Source organism: Cervus elaphus, chromosome 20, assembly GCF_910594005.1.
Source record: "Cervus elaphus chromosome 20, mCerEla1.1, whole genome shotgun sequence".
In the NCBI taxonomy this organism is placed as follows: Eukaryota; Metazoa; Chordata; class Mammalia; order Artiodactyla; family Cervidae; genus Cervus; species Cervus elaphus.
Window position 1 is genome coordinate 121,169,694 of NC_057834.1, and position 22,386 is coordinate 121,192,079.

General features: G+C 38.7%; 1 protein-coding gene across 1 annotated transcript in view; it reads left to right on the top strand.

Moving 5' to 3' along the window:
• Positions 1-622: 622 nt before the first annotated feature.
• Positions 623-22,386, top strand: part of ZSWIM5 (zinc finger SWIM-type containing 5) — a 166,001-nt gene continuing 144,237 nt past the window's right edge. Inside the window, exon 1 of the mRNA XM_043877220.1 lies at positions 623-1,921. Within this exon, the coding sequence (XP_043733155.1) occupies positions 1,324-1,921 (598 nt within the window). The 5' untranslated portion in view covers positions 623-1,323. The remainder of the gene's footprint in view (positions 1,922-22,386) is intronic.

Genomic DNA, 22,386 nt, shown 5'->3' on the forward strand with positions numbered 1-22,386 from the left:
GCTTACTCAAACTCATGTCCATCCAGTCGGTGATGCCATCCAACCATCTCATCCTCTGTCGTCCCTCTTCCCTCTTGCCTTCAATCTTTCCCAGCACCAGGATCTTTTCAAATGAGGCAGATCTCTCCAGGTGGCCAAAGTATTGGAGTTTCAGCTTTAGCATCAGTCCTTCCAGTGAACACTCAGGACTGATTTCCTTCAGGATGGACTGGTTGGATCTCCTTGCAGTCCAAGGGACTCTCAAGAATCTCCTCCAACACCACAGTTCAAAAGCATCAATTCTTCGGCGCTCAGCTTTCTTTATAGTCCAACTCTCACACCCATACATGACTACTAGAAAAACGATAGCTTTGACTTGACGGACCATTACACAAATATATAAAAATATGTGTGTTACTTGTTATAATTAATATGAATGTGCAGAAGACTGAGCCAAGTGAGGAATATGTAAAGCCCTAATTGAGACTGGACTCAGGTGATTAGAGAATTGTACTAAAAACCGCACGAAAGTGTTTTGTTCCCTAGGATGCAAGGTTCTAAAACCCTTCAAAACCCACGGAGGCTGTAGCTGCCGTGGCGGTGAGATCTTGGCGCCCCATTGTCCAGTCAGGGGCTGGCGCGACTTTGCCTGGCTCTAGAGGGGACCGCTGACTATTCTACATTGCTGTGGTATGAGGCGAGTTTTCAGCAATGGAACTTTCCGATTTTTTCCCCCTAGCGTCTTCCTAGCGTCTTTCTGCCAGATCATTCGCTCCTCTGTGGCCGTCGCCCGTCTGGTCCATCTACCAGAGGACCCTTGATTTTGAGTTCTCTTTCTCCGCCCCGCAAGCCTAACACTTTGCTTGCGGCTTCGCGCAATACTCGCTCCGGGCCGTTGCACTTGGCCGCACAGTCCACTCCTTTCCCTCCAGGCTGCAGGTGGGCCGGAGGCGCGCGGGCTGGCGAGGGTGCCGGGCGCTCCTCGTCCCTGGGTGTCCCCTAGGTGGAAGTCGGCCCGGCGCGAGCGCTCGGTGCGCGTTCTGGGCCGTCTGCGCCTGGCGCGCGCCGCCAGCCCGCGCTCGCTCCCGTCCCTCCTCGCGCTCGCGGCGGCCCGGACAGCGCGCGCCGCCTCCCGCTCGTCCTCAGGCCGCCCCTGCCGGCCCTCGCGGCGCGCGCACCGTACCGGCCCAGGCTCCCCACTCGGGCCGGCCGGCTCGCGGGTTTGCTCGCCCCGCCCCCCAGTGCCGCAGCTGGGCGCTTGCGCGGGGCGCGTGGCCGTGGCCGGGGTCTCCGCCGCAGCCGGTGCCGCCGCCGCCGCCTCAGTCAGTCAGTCAGTCCCCAGCAATGGCGGAAGGAGGTGAGCGAGAGGAACTGCTCTCGCCGTCGCCGGTCTCTCCGGCCAAGCGCCTGTGCTCTTGGCCCAGTCCGCAGGCTCACCACCCTCGCGGTTCGCCCGGGGCGGCCGGCGGCGGGGTGGGGGGCGTCGGCGGCAGCTGCCTATCCCCGGGGGCCCGCCCCCACCTGCAGCCCGAGTCCTTGCTGGACTGCGCCGCCAAGACGGTAGCAGAAAAGTGGGCGTACGAACGGGTGGAGGAGCGCTTTGAGCGGATCCCGGAGCCCGTGCAGCGCCGCATCGTCTACTGGTCCTTCCCGCGGAATGAGCGGGAGATCTGCATGTACTCCAGCTTCCAGTACCGCGGCGGCCCTGGCGCCGGCGCGGCTGGCGGCGCCGCGGGGGCTTCGCCGGCCGAGGAGGGGCCGCCGCCACCCCCCGGGGCCGCCGCTCCGGCCGGCTCCGCCCCCGGGGCCGCCGTGGCGGGGGCGTCCCCCGGACTGGGCTCTGGGGCTGGAGTGGCCGGCGGCGTTGGCGGCGAGGGGCTCCCGTTCCGCCGGGGCATCCGTCTGCTGGACAGCGGCTCCGTGGAGAATGTGCTGCAAGTCGGTAGGTGCTCGCTCGGCTTCTCTCCGGTCCCCGGCCTCCTCTTCCGCAGGTGCCTTCTCTTTGCACAAGCCCTGAGCCAGGACCCCGGCTTTTTGCCCAACTCCCTATCCTCTGCCAAAGGACAAACTAGTCACATAAAAAACTTTTCTCAACATTTCGTCAGGTCCACTGCTGCTCTTTCCCCCACTACCCCCATTTCTTTTTGTTTGAAGAGCGAATAGATCTCTTTTTTATTCTTCGTTCTGCACCCCACGCCAAAGCAAAAAGGATGGGGGAAGTATGGCTTTCTGGACGTAATCATTTCTGAATGCGTTTTTCTAATTTAAGTTTAGAGAGGAGCGAACTGTTAGTGAATCTGGAGCAAGCGGTCTTACAGGGAACGTTTGAGGGACAGGCTGTCAAAGGCAATCTAGTCTTTGCAGATTGAAGCTGAGTATAATTAACTTTAAAAATGGGGAAAAAGCCTCAGCAAAATACTGTGCATTTCAGACAGTTTTAATTATCTGCTTTAATGTTTTTTTCCCCTGGACCAGTGATACTTGGGAATCTAGGCTGTGGACTTAACAATACCCGAAGATGGAAATGTGACAGCTTCTTCTCCACACCCCCACCCAAGGAAAAAAAAAAAGGCACAATCTGGAGTGGGGGTGGGGTCTGTCTTCCTTGTCAGACTGGGGTAAATCAAAAGCTGGTCACGTTGGGTTTTTCAAATTAACAAGTCTTCATATTTGCTTTTGTTTTATCTTTTTGTTTGTGGGGAAATGAAAAGGATTTCTTTTTCTTTTATTGCTCCAGAGCTTCTAGTCAGTTTGTTCATCTTATTAAATATACAAATTCAGTAGTCCTGATTTGTGGAATGGATAGGGAGAAACGGGAAAAAATGACATTGTTTAACATTGACTTGCTATGTGGGGACATTTAAGCACTGATTTTTTTTTTCTACTTGGACTATTGTAGCACTTTGGAAGTACACATTATCTTTATGCCTTTTATTATACAGTATATGCTCATATTTACTGAAAAAATATTGATTTTTGAAAGGAGTTGGAGAGAGGCTGTTTTTAGAATTAAACAGACCCAGGAACACACATAAACAGGAAGCCCAAACATCTAGCTCTCTTCTCCCCAGGTGAAACTGACATATTTGAAATTTTTTTTTTCTTCATTTGAAGAGTAGCACATTGTGGTGTTTCATATAAAGCAACCTACTTTTGATTATTGAGAATCACTGAATCCTGTTTCTTTTTAAAGCAACATATACCACAATTTGTTTTGCAAATGTGAAGTGTAGATTTATCTAAGTTTATCCTGTGTCAGAATACAGAAACAGTAGATTGAGAAAGTTTTGTTTATTTGAGGATATTCCTTTGTGTGTTTCTGTACATATTTGTAATAATGAATTGAATAACAGGTAATTAAGGTGTGCAGCTTTAATTCTGAAAACATGAAAATGAATATAGGCATTTCTTTATTCATCTGTAGATCATACTCTTTTTATGAGTTTACATCAATTTTTAAGTTTCTTGTTTAAATATTTTGAATTGAAAAGTTTCAATTTAAGTAGTCATTTTATAGTGAGAGATACTGTATTTGAAAGAATTTTCAAACTTTGAAGGGGCAATTGAGAGAGAAGAGTTTTAAGGAAGTATGTATTTTGAAAGTGACTATAATGTCAAGTTCTAAATGAAATCAGATGTTGTGAGTGATCCAGGTCATGTTTAAATCAGATCTTTTTCTTCTACAGTATGAGAGTTGGCATGCTTCTTAGGATGATGAGCTCTTGTATGATAGTTTTAGGGACTGGAGAAATAATATATTTAAGCATATTTTCTGATTCTTACATTGGATTTCATAGATGAAGGTAGGATATGAATTAATCATTTTTAAGTAATGCTGTTTGAGAAACATGAGTTGTGTAATCTTTATTTTTCTGATTTTAATTTATGCTAGTGAGGGTGAAAGAGAATATTCCATTCTTTATCATTCTGAGTTTTGTATCTTGGCATGAACCACTGTTAATTTTTTTAGCTGCATCATGCATTGTCTTCCTCCACCAGAGATCAGACACGTGTGCCCTGTGTTGGGAGCACAGAGTTTTAACCACTGGACCACCAGGGAAGTCCTAAACCATCGTTTAGTATGTAAAGTTAGAGAACCATTCCTCACCTCTTAAACCTAAAATGTGAGAATGTGACGATCTAGATGATAGGTTTTATAAAAGTATTACCAAGAGATAAGCAAAAAAATGATTTGTATATAGCAAGACAGTAATCATGTTCTTCACTTTATAATTTCACTTCAGATTCAATATAGGGGCTTCGCTGGTGGATCAGTGGGAAAGAATCTGCCTGCCAGTGCAGGAGACATGGGTTCAGTCCCTGATCCTGGAAGGTACCACATGCCTTGGAGCAACTAAGCGCATGCGCCATAACTACTGAGCCTGTGCTCTAGAGCCTGAGAGCCGCAGCTACTGAGCCCATGTGTCCTAGAGCCTGTGCCCTGCAGCAAGAGATGCCATTGCAATGAGAAGTTCATGCTCCGCAAGTAGCGAGTAGCCCTCGCTCACCACAGCTGGAGAAGAGCCTGAGCAGCAAGGAATATCCAGCACAGCCAAAAATAGTAAATAAATAAAACTACTTAAAAAAACCCTCAATATAATTACTCAGTGCTACTATTAAAAATTCTTATTTATTTCCTTACTACATTCAAGCCATAGTTAAAACTTCAGAATTGGAAAGTTACTGAAGGCCGATGCTTTAGGAAGTAAGAAAAGTTAGGGTATTTCTTTTAAACATTCTTTTAAAGAAAAGATTCATAAAGGGATTTAAACAAGGTAAACATGAAGTATTTTAAATATTTTATTACTTAAATAAGTAAATTTAAAAATAAAGAAAACACAACATAAAAGAAAAAAATTGAAAGAAAATAAATTAAACAACAAAGACTTTGTACAAAGAGTATTTATATTCAGTGACTTCTGATTACTTTCCACATGGAATCTGGTAATGGGAAGTCATGGACTGGTTAAAACACAAATGCTCTGTAGAAAACATCTGATTTTGAATTAGAACTAAAAGTTTCCTAGCTTGATATAAAGAAATGGGAGGACTGTAGCTTGTTATGCTCAAAGGATACATTTCTTTTACAAGACAGTACTGAATCAGAGGTATTGCTCCTTTTAAAGGGGAAAATTATAAATTAGTCTTTTCATGGACATCTGTAAGTTTGAAGCTCTGTGAATAGACTTTTCTGTTCTCTCAGTATTATGAAGGTAATAGAGTTCAGATGTTTTAAGCATCTGCATTTTAACCTGTCTAAGGAGCCCATGGAAATAGTGGTGGTATAAACCTTGGGAAAATACTTACTCAGGAATCTGCAGATGGTATAAGAATGGTACAACTATAATTTACTAATAATTTTAAGATGTTGACCCATCATCATATTTTAAATTCATGTCTCTGGTAGAACTTAAAGGAGGATTGTGTCTTCTCAGGGAAATCTGACTTGATTGATGGAAAAGAAGCATTGATAGTTTTTCTCTTGTATGCAGAAACATTATATTTATTTGAATATTTAGATTTTCAAAAATTGGATAAAGTCTTACAGGGTCCTTCAGTGTTGGTATATCTTAATTATACAAATGTTTATCCAGAAATTATCATAGATTCTGACAGTTGAGCCCCATAGTTTTAGCCTATACATTTTCTAATAAATGCATAATTTGTGTGTGGATAGTCTTCAAGACTACAGCCACAATCCTAAGTACTACTTTATGTGAAAGAAATGAAATGACAAAGTCAATAATAATAAAAAGATCCATTTCAAGAAGTTATTCATAGCTTACACATTAAGTAGTTAAGTTTATAATTATGAGCATGTATATATTATCAATAAACATATGTGTAATTTTTCTGTGGTACAGCTTTTGTGAAGTGCAGCAGTAATAAGTATTGCTGGTGTTGATTTCTACAGGTAATTTATTTTTAATCTATGTTATTTAGAGGAACAAAAGATAGCCTCACCTAAAAAGCTGTATAGCACTGTAAGTTAGAATAGATATAAAATCATAATAAAATTTCTACATGGGGAAAAATGACTTAATTTATATGTGAGATATTCCAGCAGGGAAAGCAGCTGCATACCTTTAAGGGATAAGTGGTAACATTTTTTAGAGTAGAAACTTACCAGGTTAAAATCACATTGCTCTTTTTCTTTCTTAAGCAATGAATTTTCTCCTTCCTCCTCCACCACAGTACCTCACACACATATCTTAATATTCAAGTGTTTGTTAATTTCCAAAATATACAAACAGCTCCTATAGTTTAATATGAAAAAAGCAAATGGTCTAATAAAAAAAAATAGGCAGAAGACCTAAATAAACATTTCTCCAAAGAAGACATGAAGATGGCCAACAGGCACATGAAAAGATGCTCAGTATTACTAATTATTAGAGAAATGCAGATCAAAACTACCATGAAATATCACCTTATACCAGTCAGAATGGCCATCATAAAAAAATCTATAAACAATAAGTGCTATAGAGGCTGTGAAGAGAAATGGACTCTCTTACTCTGTTGGTGGAAATGTAAATTGGTTCAGCCTCTGTGGAGAAGAGTATGGAGGTTCCTTACAAAACTAAAAATAGATCTATCATATGATCCAGCAGTCTTACTCCTGGGCATCAATGTTCATAGCAGCACTATTTACAATTGCCAAGACATGGAAGCAACCTAAATGCCTAGTGAAAGATGAATAGATTAAGAAGATGTGGTACGTATATTCAATGGAATATTACTCAGCCATAAAAAGTATGACATAGTATAATTTGCAGCAACACGGATGGACCTAGAGATTATCACACTAAATGAAGTTAGTCAAAGACAGATATCATATAACTTATACGTGGAATCTGGAAAGTGATACAAATGAATTATTTACAAAATGGAAATAGAGTCACAGACATAGAAAACAAACATGGTTACCAAAGGGGATAGTGGAAGTTGGGGGTGAGATAAGTTAGAAATTTGGGGTTAACCTGTATAGACTACTACATATAAAATAGGCAAACAATGAGTATCTTCTGTATAGCACAGGGGAACTATACTCAATATCTTGTAATAACCTATAATGGAAAAGAATTTGAAGAAGAATATATATATGTGTGTATGTAACTGAATCGCTTTGCTTTACACTTGAAACTAACATAACATTGTAAATTACACTGCAATAAAAAAGTCTGGTGAATAGTGAATGTTTAGAAGTTTAAAACAGACTTCTCAGTTAAGAGAGAGAGAGATGTGAATTTTTATAATGTGTGGTGCTAGAAGATAAAGGGAAAACTCCATACTTGTGGGTATAATAAGCTGATAGCAGTAAGTGGTAGGAGTGTTGCAACAGTGTGTATCTTTTATGTTGACTGACTGTTTAGTGTGAAGAATGGTGATGTATCAGTTTTTCTCCAAAACTTTAGATGAATTCTTATCGAAGGCAACCTTCTCAATGATAGAGCTTTAAAGATAATGAATAAACTAAAGGTAGTAGACTTTTAAAGGTTATTTTTATTTTAGGAATTAAAAATATATTACTAAAGTGTGAATACAAAGTCTAAATTTTGAAGTGAAAGGACTAGAAATTTACTTAAGCCTGTGTGAAACAGTTTCATTGCACTTGTTTCAATAACAGCTATTAAAAATCAAGACATTAACAGTATCTTAGAGTTGATGGTTATATGGATATACATATGTATCTATCTACCTATCTGTATACATGTTAAAATGTATAGAACTATTCTCCAAGGGGTAAAAATTACTGTTATTTTAGAAAATAATTTTAAAAATAAAGACATTAATATTAGTAAGTAAACATACAAGAGAGATAGTGAAAATGCTGTATTAGTTTCCTATGGCTACTGTAACAAACTTCCACAAATTGGGTGGCTTAAAACAACAGAAATTTACTGTCTCGTAGTTCTGGAGGAGAGAAGTCTGAAATTAAGGTATCAGCAGAGTCATGCACCCTCTGAAACTAGTAAGGAAATCCTTCCTGCCTCTTCCTAGCTTCTGGTGGCTTGCCAGGAGTCTTTGGCATTCCTTGACATACACCTGCATAACTCCAGTCTTTTTGTCACATGGCATTCTTCCTATGTGTCTGTATTTTCACATGACCATTTTAGAAGGACAGCAGTCATACTGGGTTAGGGGCCTACCCTGCTCCAGTGTAACCTCAGTTTAACTAATTACATGTGCAATGACCCTATTTCCAAATAAGGTCACATTCTGAGGTGCTGGAGGTTAGGACTTCAACATATCTGTATTGCTCAGTTGCTCAGTTGTGTCCGACTCTTTTGCAACCCTGTGGACTGTAGCTCACCAGGCTTCTCTGTCCGCGGAATTTTGCAGGCAAGAATACTGGAGTGGATTGCCATTTCCCCCCTCCAGGGGATCTTCCCAACCCAGGGATCGAACCTGCATCTCCTGCTTCTCCTGTACTGCAAATTCTTTACCTTCTGAGCCGTTGGGGAAGCCTGTCAATCTTGAGAGAACGCAATTCAACTCATAACAGCTTCTCATGCTTGTTTCTTGTTGCATAACATAGTTTCATGTGAATTTTAAACTTTTATATGTTGAAAATGGCTTAAATTAGATATCACCACATCTATTTTATTAGATAAGCATTATTTCAGTTTAACTGATTCGGTTTGCATGATTGATTATTTAATATTTTTAATACATGTGGAACTTTTTTGATAGATAAGTGGTCATTTAAAGGTTAAACCTGTCATCATTCTTTATAAAAAATGATGACTGTGCAATACAGCACTCAGGGCATACACGCATGGATGAACAGATTACTGTCAGATTTTTCTTCATGAATACCATTTATAACTCATTTATAGAAATAGGTAACCCTCAGTTGTCCAGAGCCTTTTCAGCATCTCCTTCAGTCAGATCACCAGTGGCTTGAGTGTTCTGCCAGTTCAGCACAATACACTGTACATGAAAGTATGAGACCTCATTGATAGTTTAAAGGCATAGAGATTGCAGTGCATGAGGTTTGTCATGGAGAAACAGGAGGGCAAGATGGAGATGCTGTTCAAGCTCATCCTGATGGGACATAAGAGCCTGAGCTGGAGGGCACCTTGTATGGACTTTCTCTGTTATATGCATAAGGAAGTTCTGCAGCTACTGACCTAGAGCAAGTGAGCAAACAGAACAGAATCCTAGGCCAGCTTGCAGAAAGAACCCTAGGAGAGCAGAGAAATAAGTACAGTTGGATATCTTGTAAGTCTTGTACGCTGACCTCAGTCTCTTTGCTGGGAGGGAGAGGTTTAAGGAGGCACTTTGTTTCTGAGATTAAGAATTCTACCACTCTGTCATGTCCTACTGATGCCCCTATCCCCTCACTGTACCTTCTTTTTCCTGCTAATTCCGTGCTAATGAATGTAGTTTCTGAGTTTACTTTGTATGATTCATTGTTGGGGCATTTGGAGGTACCAAGACCCTGGCAATTTTATGTGGCCTTTTGGACTGTCCTCTAAGAAGAAAGGGGCAGGCAGGAAGAAGTGGGGATCCCAGAATTAGTACAGGAGGAGGGGCTGCTAAGTTAGCTTACTGTTAGCAACAGCTTCCTATTTTAGGGATAAAGCATACACATGCATTAGAGCTGGGGTATAGACCATAGGCGGTGAAGAGAAAAATGGTCAGTCCTCTTTTGGGTCTAGAAGTCAGCTGCAATGTCAGTTACTTAGGGTGGTCAATTAGCTTTCTCGCTCTGCTTTCACTCTTCTTTTTGTCTCCTGCAATGATTGGTGATCACCCAATGGATAGAGGCACATTGTCGGAGATAACTAAGCCTGGTAACTGACTTGCAAAATAAATTAAGACCTGGGAGAGGTGCCATCCTTCTTTCCAGCTGGAGAGACCCCAACACCAAATAGTTCTGTAGGGAGCCTGATTGTCAACTTCCAGTTCCTCACAGAGTCAGCCCATGTCCCACTCTGAACTCCCACTGGATACGCTGCTTCTCTAAGCTGGGAGTTCTTGAGGAGTTGGCAGAAGTGGCTGGAGCTTACTCTCCTACTGGGACATCACTTGGGCTTTGATATCGACAGAGTGGCTGACAGTTATCTTCCAACTCAGACTGGCTGGGACAGGACAAGGGCTATGCTTGATCATGACCAGGCTTGCCTGCTCCCATCCAGGAATGCCCCTGCTCTGGACCTCTCATTTCTTTTTATTGGTTTATTTTTCAGTGCATCTTTAATTTGTACAGAAATAAAATAAATTAAAATGTAAACAAAAAAAGAAATAGGTAATCCTGAAAGCATGTGAACCATGTCTTAACTTTTTCCAAAGTGTTAGTTGCTCAGTTGTGTCCAACTCTTTGCAACCCCATGGACTGTAGCCTGCCAAACTCCCCTGTCCGTGGAATTCTCCAGACGAGAATACTGGAGTGGCAAATAGCCAAAGCAAGCTTGAGAAAGAAGAATGGAACTGGAGGAATCAACCTGACTGACTTCAGACTATACTACAAAGCTACAGTCATCAAGACAGCATGGTACTGGCACAAAGACAGAAATATAGATCAATGGAACAAAATAGAAAGCCCAGAGATAAATCCACGCACCTATGGACACCTTATCTGTGACCAAGGAGGCAAGAATATACAGTGGAGAAAAGACAATCTCTTTAACAAGTGGTGCTGGGAAAACTGGTCAACCACTTGTAAAAGAATGAAACTAGAACACTTTCTAACACCATACACAAAAATAAACTAAAAATGGATTAAAGATCTAAATGTAAGACCAGAAACTATAAAACTCCTAGAGGAGAACATAGGCAAAACACTCTCTGACATAAATCACAGCAGGATCCTCTATGACCCACCCCCCAGAGCAATGGAAATAAAAGCAAAAATAAACAAATGGGACCTAATTAAACTTAAAAGCTTTTGCACAACAAAGGAAACTATAAGCAAGATGAAAAGACAGCTTTCAGAATGGGAGAAAATGATAGCAAATGAAGCAACTGACAAAGAATTAATCTCAAAAATATTCAAGCAGCTCATGTAGCTCAATACCAGAAAAAATAAATGACCCAATCAAAAAACTGGGCCAAAGAACTAAACAGACATTTCTCCAAAGAAGATATACAGATGGCTAACAAACACATGAAAAGATACTAAACATCACTCATTATCTGAGAAATGCAAATCAAAACCACAATGAGGTACCATCTCACGCTGGTCAGAATGGCTGCTATCAAAAAGTCTACAAACAAGAAATGGTGGAGAGGGTGCAGAGAAAAGGGAACCCTCTTACACTGTTGGTAGGAATGCAAACTAGTACAGCCACTATGGAGAACAGTGTGGAGATTTCTTAAAAAACTGGAAATAGAACTGCCATATGACCCTGCAATCCCACTGCTGGGCATACATACCAAGGAAACCAGAATTGAAAGAGACACGTGTACCCCAATGTTCATCGCAGCGTTGTTTGCAATAGCCAGGACATGGAAGCAACCTAGATGTCCATCAGCAGACGAATGGATAAGAAAGCCATGGTACATATATACAATGGAATATTACTCAGCTATTAAAAAGAACGCATTTGAATCAGTTCTAATGAGGTGGATGAAACTGGAGCCTATTATACAGAGTGAAGTAAGTCAGAAAGAAAAACACCAATACAGTATATTATTGCATATACATGGAATTTAGAAAGATGGTAATGATGACTCTGTATGCGAGACAGCAAAAGAGACACAGATACAAAGAAGAGACTTTTGGATTCTGTGGGAGAAGGTGAGGGCGGGATGATTTGAGAGAACAGCATTGAAACATGTATATTACCATTTTTGAAATAGATTGCCAGTCCAGGTTTGATGCATGAGACAGGGCACTCAGGGCTGGTGCACTGGGATGATCCTGAGGGATGGGATGGAGGGGTGTTCAGGATGGGGTACATATGTACACCCATGGCTGATTCATGTCAATGTATGGCAAAAACCACTACAATATTGTAAGTAATTAGCCTCCAATTAAAAAAAAAACTGGAGTGGGTAGCCATTCCCTTCTTGAGGGAATCTTCCTCACCCAGGGATCAAACCTGGGTCTCCTGCATTGCAGGTGGATCATTTCCATCTGAGCCACCAGGGAAGCTCAACTTTTTTCAAGCCCTAAGTTAATATGGTTTGGAATTGTGATAGTAGAAATATATTACAGTCCATTCCAGATTACTATTATGTAAATTTTCTACCGTGTGGTTTATATATAGGCTTATTTCTTCCCTCATATAGGCAGCATGCTTCTTGGCCACTTTTAACCTGTCTTGGAGCTGGTATACTGAAGAAGTCACACTCATTTTAATATTAGCTTTAGCATTATATTATCATATGATGAATTTCTCTGATACTTTTCATAACCCCGTATAGCCAACTGATTAATTTTTGGTTCTCAGTATTGAGAAAAATTGTTCTCCCTCTTAGAATATATAATGTGATATACCTTAAATTGGTACTCAGTAAATGCTTATTGAATGAATGAACAAGCTGTTATATAATTCAAAAATATTTAGACAGTATGAAAATCTCTCTCTATTGATTTGTATGTAATGGGAGCCTAGGAGATATACTGGCAAAATGTAATTTCTGCATGTTTTTGATTTTGAAAACATTATATAAATTTAAAAATACCAATGAGGCTTATTAACTAGTTTCTGATTCTTTTCATTGGATATTTGGTCACTTGTTTTGTGTAAAGCTCAGTAAATAACTGTTTACTTACTCTGGGTGGAAATCATTCCAAAATACTTTGTGTTTTCCTACCTTAGACTACAAACCCAAGTTGGATACCAGAGCCTATGCTTCTAAGAACTACATTATGTTGCCATCTTTATGTAGGTGGGAGATTGTAAACTGAGTGAGTACTTGACCCTGATTCTCTGAAACCTAATATAGCTGATTTACTTTGTTGTACAGCAGAAACGAACACAACATTGTAAAACAATTATACTACAAAAAAATTAGTGAATTTTATTGAATGTAAATTTTGCCTCAGAAATTGGTTTTAGAGGAAAGAATGGTAGGTCCCAATTGTTGATTTCACATTAAAATCGCTGGGGAGATTTTAAAGAAAGTGCCAAGGACTCACCCTAAATTAATTAAAAATCTGTTGAGTATGAGGACTGATCCTCAGAATTTTTAAAGAGCTCCTAGATGTTTTATGTGCAGCCAGGGTTGAAAGACACTGTTCTAGAAAAATGATCACCTTTATTAGCATTTTCAGTGTTTTTAAACTTACTGTAGACAATCAAAATATTATGTAATATTTACTACACAATGCTTTGGACTCTGTCAACTCTTTTTTCTATTTCAGCCTGTTTTCTTCTGTCTATCTTTAGGTTTACTAATGGATCTCAAAGGAAATTATTCTCTTTTACTTAAAAAATGTGTGTCTGTGTTTTGAAAAGGTCCTATGCAAAAGTGTATAAATTCTTACCATCAAAAGACACTTGTATAAATGTAACACCAACATATAACTTTATTCATGTTTGTTCACTCCTTCACTCATTTGTAAAACTTACATTTAACATTCTGAAGTACTCAGTGCAAAATACAACATAAATTCTGTATTTAAGGAGTGTGTAGTTTAGTATAGGATACATATTAAAATAGCATTTAGCACAATGTTCTCTAATAATAGAGGTAGTTACTGTTGAGGTAAAGAGTAGAAAGAGATTAACTAGAGAAATGGGTCTAGCTGGATAAATTAACTCTATTTTAATATAACTTCAATTATAGAAATATTAAAATTATGTTTAATAGTATAATAGAGATTGAAAACATTTTTTATTGCTTACTGGTTAGATTGACCCTTCATGAAGTTCTTTCTGTGTTAACATTTTTCTTCCCTATAGTTCTCTAGTTCATAGTGGACTCAAAGGGTTGACATTAGCAGGCAAGAAGATGACAGAAATATTGCCAGATTTTTTTTTTTCCCTCAGTATAAATTTTACAGATTTCTGTCTTTAGAATAACTTTATTATATCTTCATAGGATCTTTTTAAAAAAAATTATTGCTTTTTTAAGGTACAAATATATGATAGAGCTAATCAGTAAAATAGATTTTGGTCTATCCATCCATTCATTAGCCTGCATTCTGTAATCAGGGGGAAAATGTATTATGCCTTTAAAAGCACTTGGAGATAATTGCATCTCTTCCCTACTGATTCATGGTCTTGTTGAATGGAAGCTGGTAGCATTAATACATTCAGGAAAAGTCATCCTGTTTTTATTTTGCTTAAATCTATCAATACCTGGTAAACTGACAGGACTGTCAAGAATCACCAACATACACTGATGTTAGTGGTATAAAAACCTTCTCCATGTTATGGTTTCCTCTTGTGAAGAAATAATTTTGCTGATCTTTTCTCTCATTCAGTATTACATTATTGTTTTTATTTTTAATTAAAGTACAGTTTACTTACAATTTTATATTAGTTTCAGGTATACAACATAGTGATTCAGTTTTCTATAGATTAAACTCTCAATATTATTGCACTGTTTACTGGTATGTATATTTGCATATTCTATCATATATATTATCACATATATGTGGAGACCATACAGCAGGTAGCCTCAGAATTCTGGCTCCTCACTACGTCTCAGTTTCCCCAACCGTGGTGGTGGTGGTACATGCTCAATCTTGTCCGACTCTTTGTGGCCTCATGGACTGTAGCCCGTTAGGCTCTTCTGTCCTTGGGATTTCCTCAAGAATACTGGAGTGGGTTGCCATTTCCTCCTCTAGGACCAACAGTTGTTTTGAGGATAAATCAATATGTTAGGTATTTAGAACAGAGCCTAACTCCTATTAGGTATTATGAAAATGTTCATTCACTATTATTATTGTACCAAAATTGTTGAGGTATTCCATGTTTGTTACCTTTCCTTTAACTTTCGTGCCACCTCTGAAGCCTTTTCAATCTGACTTCTGCTTTCAGTCACTATGTTAAAATTGATCTCTTAAAGGTTACCAGTGACCTCATGATTGCCAGACATAGTATCCTTTTCTCAGTCCTCATCCTTTATAACCTCTATATAGAATTTTCTATAGTCTTTTAAAATACTTTTTCCTAGATTTTTGTTTTACTTCATCATTCTGGTTTTTCTTTCTACCTTTCTTCTTTATTCTCTTACTCCACAAAAGTAGGATTACCATCTTGCCCCAAGTTTTCTAATTAACCAATCTTGTTTATTTCTGTATCTTCAATGACTATTTTGTGAACATAAGTTAGAAAACTGGGCACCGAAGAATTGATACTTTTGAATTGTGGTGCTGGAGAAGACTCTGGACAGTCCCTTGGACTGCAAGGAGATCAAACCTGTTAGTCCTAAAGGAAATCAATCCTGAATACCATTGGAAGGGATGATGCTGAAACTGAAGCTTCAGTAGTTTGGTTAACTGATGCGAAGAGCCAACTCATTGCAAAAGACCCTGATGCTGGGAAGGATTGAAGGCAAAAGGAGAAGAGAGCAGCAGAAGATAAGATGGTTAGATAGCATCACTGACTCAGTGGACATGAATTTGAGCAAACTCCAGGAGGACAGAGGAGCCACGGGGTCTCAGAGTCAGACATGATTTATCGATTGAATAACAAGTTAGTGTCATATAATGTAGTGGTCTCAAATGAAATCTTAGATGATATTCCAGTTTTTGCAGCAGGAAAATTTGAGCTGTTTTGGGACTGGGACAGGGCCCAGAACTCAGTTTGGCCAGCTTTTTCCTTTTGATCCCTGAAACACTTCCAAATAATCTTGGGATTTGTAGTCAGGAGATCTGCCTGAGATTTCTCATCTGTAAAAGTATCAGAATTTTTGTGAGATTCTAAATAAACTCATATACATGAAAATACTTTATTACAAATAATTTGACTATTAAGTCTATATCATTGTTTCTCCCTCTTGAATTCAAGATCAGGTTGTATATTTGCCCACTAGATATTTCTACATGGATACCCTACTAGCCACTCGAAATCAACGTGTCTGATAAGGGATTAATGTCCAGAATATATAAAGAACTCCTACAACTCATCAACAAAAAGCAAACAACCTGATTGAAAAATGGGCAAAGGACTTGAACAAACACTTCTTCAGAGAAGGTATGCAAATGACCAATAAGCACATAAAAAGATGCTCAGCATCACTGATCATTAGGAAAATGTGAAAACCACAATGGGCCATCACTTTATATCCATTAGGATGCGTATTATAAAGAGAAAAAAAATAACAAGTGTTGGTGATGATATGGAGAAATTGGAAACTTGTGCATCACTAGTGGGAATATAAAATGGTACAGCTTCTGTGGAAAATGATATGGTAGTTCTTCAGAAAACTAGACATAAAATTATTGGATCTAGCAGTTCCACTTCTGGGTATATAACCAAAATAATTGAAAGAAGGAACTCTAACGGATGTTTGTACACCCCCTTATGGCAGCAGTAGTCACAACTGGCAAAAGGTACAAGCAACCTAGTTGTCCAACAACAGATGAATGGGTAAACAAAATTTGGTATAAACATACAGCTTGCTATTATCCAGCCTTGACAAGGAAGAAAATTCTGATGAATGCTACACGGATGAACCTTGAAGATACTGTTGTTCATTTGCTAAGTCATGTCTGACTCTTTGCAACCCCATGGATTGCAGCATGCCAGACTTCTCTGACCTTCACTATCTCCTGGAGTTTCCTCAAACTCTGGTCCCTTGAGTTGGTGATGCCATCCTACCATCTCATCCTCTGTCACCCCTTCTCCTTTGCCTTCAGTCTTTCCCAGCATCAGGGTCTTTTCCAATGAGTTGGATCTTCACATCAGATGTCCAAAGTATTGGAGCTTCAGCTTCAGCATTCCTTACCATCTGAGCTACCAGGGTAGCCCCTGAAGACATTATCCTAAGTGAAATAAGCCAGACACAATAGGGCAAAATTATATGATTTCACTTACATAAGCTACCTAAAATAGGCAAATTCATAGAGATAGAAAGTAAAAGAAGTTATGAGAGGCTGGGGGTAGAGGGGAGAGGGGAATGGAAAGTTTTATTTATTTATTTATTGAAGGATAATTGCTTTACAGAATTTTGTTGTTTTCTGTCAGACCTCAACATGAATAGGTGTACTTATATCCCCCCCCTTTTGAACCTCCCCCATTCCTTCCCCATCCCACCCCTCTAGGTTGATACAGAGCCCCTGTTTTGAGTTTCCTGAGTCATACAGCAAATTCCCGTTGGCTACCTATTTTACATACGGTAATGTAAGTTTCCGTGTTACTCTTTCCATACATCTTACCCTCTCCTCCCCTCTCCCCATGTCCCTAAGTGTATTCTCTATGTCTGTTTCTCCATTGCTGCCCTGTAAGTAAATTCTTCAGTATCATTTTCTAGATTCCATATATGTGCGTTAGAATACAGTATTTATTTGACTCACTTCATTCTGTATAATAAGTTCTAGGTTCATCCACCTCATCTGAACTGACTCAAATGTGTTCCTTTTTATGGCCAAGTAATATTCCATCGTGTATGTGTACCACAACTTCTTTATCCATTCATCTGTCAATGGACATCTAGGTTGCTTCCATGTTCTAGCTATTGTAAATAGTGCTGCGGTGAACAATGGGATACATATGTCTTTTTCAACCCTGGTTTCCTCAGGGTATATGCCTAGGAGTGGGATTGCTGGGTCATATGGTGGTTTTATTCCTAGTTTTGTAAGGAATTTCCATACTGTCTTCCATAGTGGCTATATCAATTTACATTCCCACCAACAGTGCAAGAGTGTTCCGTTTTCTCCACACTCTCCAGCATTTATTGTTTGTAGACTTTTTTTTTTTTTTTTAAAGAATTTTTTTTTTTTTTTTTTAATTTATTTATTTGGCTGTGTAGGGTCTTGCTTGCAGCACATGGGCTCTTTTGTTGCTCCTCATAGTACATGGACTTCCTTGCCCTGGGGCATGTAGGATCTTACTTCCCCAACCAGGGATTGAACCCACATCCTCTGCATTGCAAGGCAGATTCTTAACCACTGGGCCACCAGGGAAGTCCTGTTTGTAGACTTTTTGATGATGGCCATTCTGATGAGTGTGAGGTGATACCTCATTGTGGTTTTGATTTGCAATTCTCTAATAATGAGCGATGTTGAGCATCTTTTCATGTGTTTGTTAGCCATCTGTATGTCTTCTTTGGAGAAATGTCTGTTTAGGTCTTTTCCCCACTTTTTGATTGGGTTTTGTTTTTCTAGCATTGAGTTGTATGAGCTGTTTGTATGTTTTGGAAACTAATCCTTTGTCAGTTGTTTCATTTGCTATTATTTTCTCCCATTCTGAAGGCTGCCTTTTCACCTTGCTTATAGTTTCCTTTGCTGTGCAAAAGCTCTTAAGTTTATCAGGTCCCACTTGTTTACTTTTGTTTTTATTTCCATTATTCTAGGAGATGGGTCATAGAGGATCTTGCATTGATTTATGTCATCTAGTGTTCTGTCTATGTTTTCCTCTAAGAGTTTTATGGTTTCTGGTCTTACATTTAGGTGTTTAATCCATTTTGAGTTTATCTTTGTGTGTGGTGTTAGGAAGTGTTCTAATTTCATTCTTTTACGTGTAGCTGCCCAGTTTTCCTGGCACCATTTATTGAAGAGGCTGTCTTTGCCCCATTTTATATTCCTGCCTCCTTTGTCAAAAATAAGGTACCCATAGGTGCATGGGTTTATTTCTGGGCTTTCTATCTTGTTCCATTGATCTATATTTCTGTTTTTGTGCCAGTACCATACTGTCTTGATGACTGTAGCTTTGTAGTACAATCTGAAGTCAGGAAGGTTGTTTCCTCCAGTTCCATTCTTCTTTCTCAAGACTGCTTTGGCTATTCAGGGTCTTTGTGTTTCCATATGAATTGTGAAATTTTTTGTTCTAGTTCTGTGGAAAATGCCATTGGTAATTTGCTAGGGGTAGCATTGAATCTGTAGATTGCATTTGGTAGTATAGTCATTTTAACAGTATCGATTCTTCCTACTCAGGAACATGGAATATCTCTCCATCTGTTTATGTTGTCTTTTATTTCTTTCATCAGTGTCTTATTTTCTGTGTACAGTTCTTTTGTGTCCTTAGATAAGTTTATTCCTAGATATTTAATTCTTTTTGTTGCAGTGGTGAATGGGATTGATTCCTTAATTTCTCTTTCTGATTTTTCATTGTTAGTATATAGAAATGCAAGTGATTTCTGTGTATTGATTTTGTGTCCTGCAACTTTGCTAAATTCGCTGATTAGTAACTTTTTGATACTATCTTTAGGGTTTTCTATGTACAGTATCATGTCATCTGCGAACAGTGAGAGCTTTACTTCTTCTTTTCTGATCTGGAAAGTTATTTTTTAATGAGTGTACAGTTTTATTGTGGGATGATGAAAAAGTTCTAGAGATGGATAATGGTGATAGTTGCACAGCAGTGAGAATATATTTAATGTCACTGAACTGTAAGCTTAAAATGGGTAAAGGGTACACCTTATTTATATTTTACTGCAAGAAAAAAGTTGTAAAAAATTTGAATGATATGATTCAATTTATATGAAATGTTCAGAATAGGCAAATCCTAAAGATAGAAAGTAGATTCATGGTTTCCAGGACCTGGAAGTAGGGAAAGTAATTGCTGATGGGTATGGGATTTCCTTTGGGGTGATGAAATGTTCTAACATTAGATAATGGTTGTGACTGCACAAATCTGTAAATATACTAAATACCACTGAATTATATATTTTAAGCGTAAGTTTTTTGTGTTATATGAATTATGTCACAATAAAGCTGTTATTAAAAAAGCAAATATTCCAGTGTGGGGAGAGAAACTTTAAAGACATTTTGTTTCTTAGGAAACGAGGTCTAAATTCTTAAGCCTTATTTTTAGATATTATTTTAGCCTTATTTTAGTGAGGTTCAAATCTCAGTTCTGCTGCTTTCTAGATGGATAACCTTGGATGACATGTTATTATACTTAACCCTTCCATGCCTCAGTTTCTTTATCTCTAAAATGGAGATACAGTACCATTTCAGAATGTTTTTATTATAGTTAAATGAGATAATGTATTCAAAGTCAACTTAGAATTTCTAACACATACATTGTAGGGATACTGTGACTTTTAGTTCTCTTTCTTTTAACCTTCTATGCCTCTTAGTGGTCTCTATATTTCCATTTTTAAAAGTAACATTTCCATAACTAGAGAAGCCTGTGTGCTGCAACTAGAGAAGCTGGTGCACTGCAAAGATGACCCAGCACAGCTTCCCTCCCCTCCCCGCCAAAGGGCCATTTCCTTATCTACTTAGTTGAAATTAAACCTTTCTTTCATTTTAGTCCTATGCATTATTCATCAATTGTTTATTGAATACCTGTTATGTTTTAGGCTGTGGTCTAGATGCTGGAGATGCAGCAGTGAATAAAACAAAGTTTCTGCTTTTGTGGAGCATACATTTTAGTGAGGGGACCCACTCACTAAGGCACTTTCTCCTTTCAGTTTGTGTTATGCTTATTTATAATTAGGTATTATTTTCTGTTCCAGTCTGTAAGGACTTCTAGGGCAAGGACTGTATCCTATAATATTTTCAGTATCCAGCACAATACCTAGCTGATTTCATAATGGACTTTTAAGAAGCTTTGTGGAATTGAATCAAAAACATCTTATTAATTTCTTTGACTGTCATAGTAGTAATTTTCAGTGCTGCTGCTTTATACTTAAGTCACTTGAGAAACTTCAGTAAAATACATTCTGGGGCGCCACCCGTGTAAATCCTAATTAAGATTGGAATGGGACTGAGGAATCTCCATGTTTTATAAGCTCTCCAGGTTTAAATGCTTGGGATCTACTATTCCATAGCACTTAACACAGTGATTTACATGGAATGTGCTTAGTAGATGTTGGATGAATTGATTTATTGGTTGATTTATACACTAGCTTTTTCCAAACCAGATTCGGAACTTGTGGGTCAAATTGAAAAGAAAAAAAAATGAAAAAGTCATCTCAGCAAAACTATAATTTGCTATTATGAAAATCACTAGTATCCATCCTTTTTTCTTTTTAAGTGCTAATTCTTAATGTACTTTATCCAAAATAATTCTCCACATTTTAATAGGTACATGCATTTTTGAAAAAGCATTGGAAAAGTCTGAAAGGATTTATATCTAACTAATAAATAATATTTATGAAGAGAAAGGGGAATAGGTGGTAACCAGAGGAAATTTAGTTTAAATTTTTTGAATTATTTTATGGCAAGAATCTATTATGTATTCCTTGTATAATAATGTAATTAAAATAAGTTAGGACTTCCTGGTAGCTCAGTGGTAAAGAATCTGCCTGCCAGTGCAGGGGACCCAGGTTTGATTCCTGATCTGGGAAGATCCCATATGCTGTGGAACAACTAAACCCATGCACCACAACTATTGAGCCTGTGCTCTGGAGCCTGAGAGGTGCAACTGGTGAGCCCATGCTCTGCAACAAGAGAAGCCACCACAATGAGAAGCCTGCCCACCTCAGCTAGAGAGTAACCCCTCCACTCAGTGCAATTAAAGACTGTGACTTATTCAACTGCATTTTGGTCAGTGACTTTTGTCTTTTAAATTAACATGGGTGGACAGATGTCATTTTACCTTTATAAATATGACTTAGGTAAGGAATTCTTAACCTAGCACCTATAAATGGCTTTCAAGGATCCAGGAACTCCTGAAGTATTTTCAGACTTTACAAATGCGTATGGACATTTTTTCAGAGAAGACAGTCCATAACTTTCATTTGATACTCAAAAGGATCCATAACTCACATAAGTCCAGGAACTACTAATTTATGCAAAAGACTTTGTTTTATTTCATAAAAATCCTGCGGTAAGTTCCTCTATTACCTTTGAGCCTTATGAATAGAATAGTTACTTTATTTTCTTAAAGGTTAACACAGCTCTGTTACTTGCTGTTTCTAATAAATATCTCAGTTTGGTCATCTTTCATATATTGATTCTGTTTTGCTACTTATCTAAGTGCTGCTAAGTTCCTTTTTTTTTTGTTATTAACAGAATGATGGCTTGACATTATTGTGCCATAGACAGCTAAGTTTTAATGATTTGCCCTAGCTGAAATAAAATAATATCCTATGAGGTTAATGAATAGAGTAGGTCATAGCTACTTCTTTATTGAATTTTCCTATGGAATCAGATTTTTTAGGTTATGTTCCCTGGGAAATAAACTCTAAAATGGAGATTTGCTTGCAGGTTTATTGAGGAACAATACTTGTAATGGAGTGAGGCAAGCAAGATTAGGAGGGCAGAAGGATTGAACTGATGCAGTTGCAACAGAGATGTTAGTCCATATTTTGGGGAATTCTGGAGCTTGGATGACACTTCAGAGCTGTCTGGAATTGTTGTTATTCAGTTGCTGAGTTGTGTCCAACTCTTTG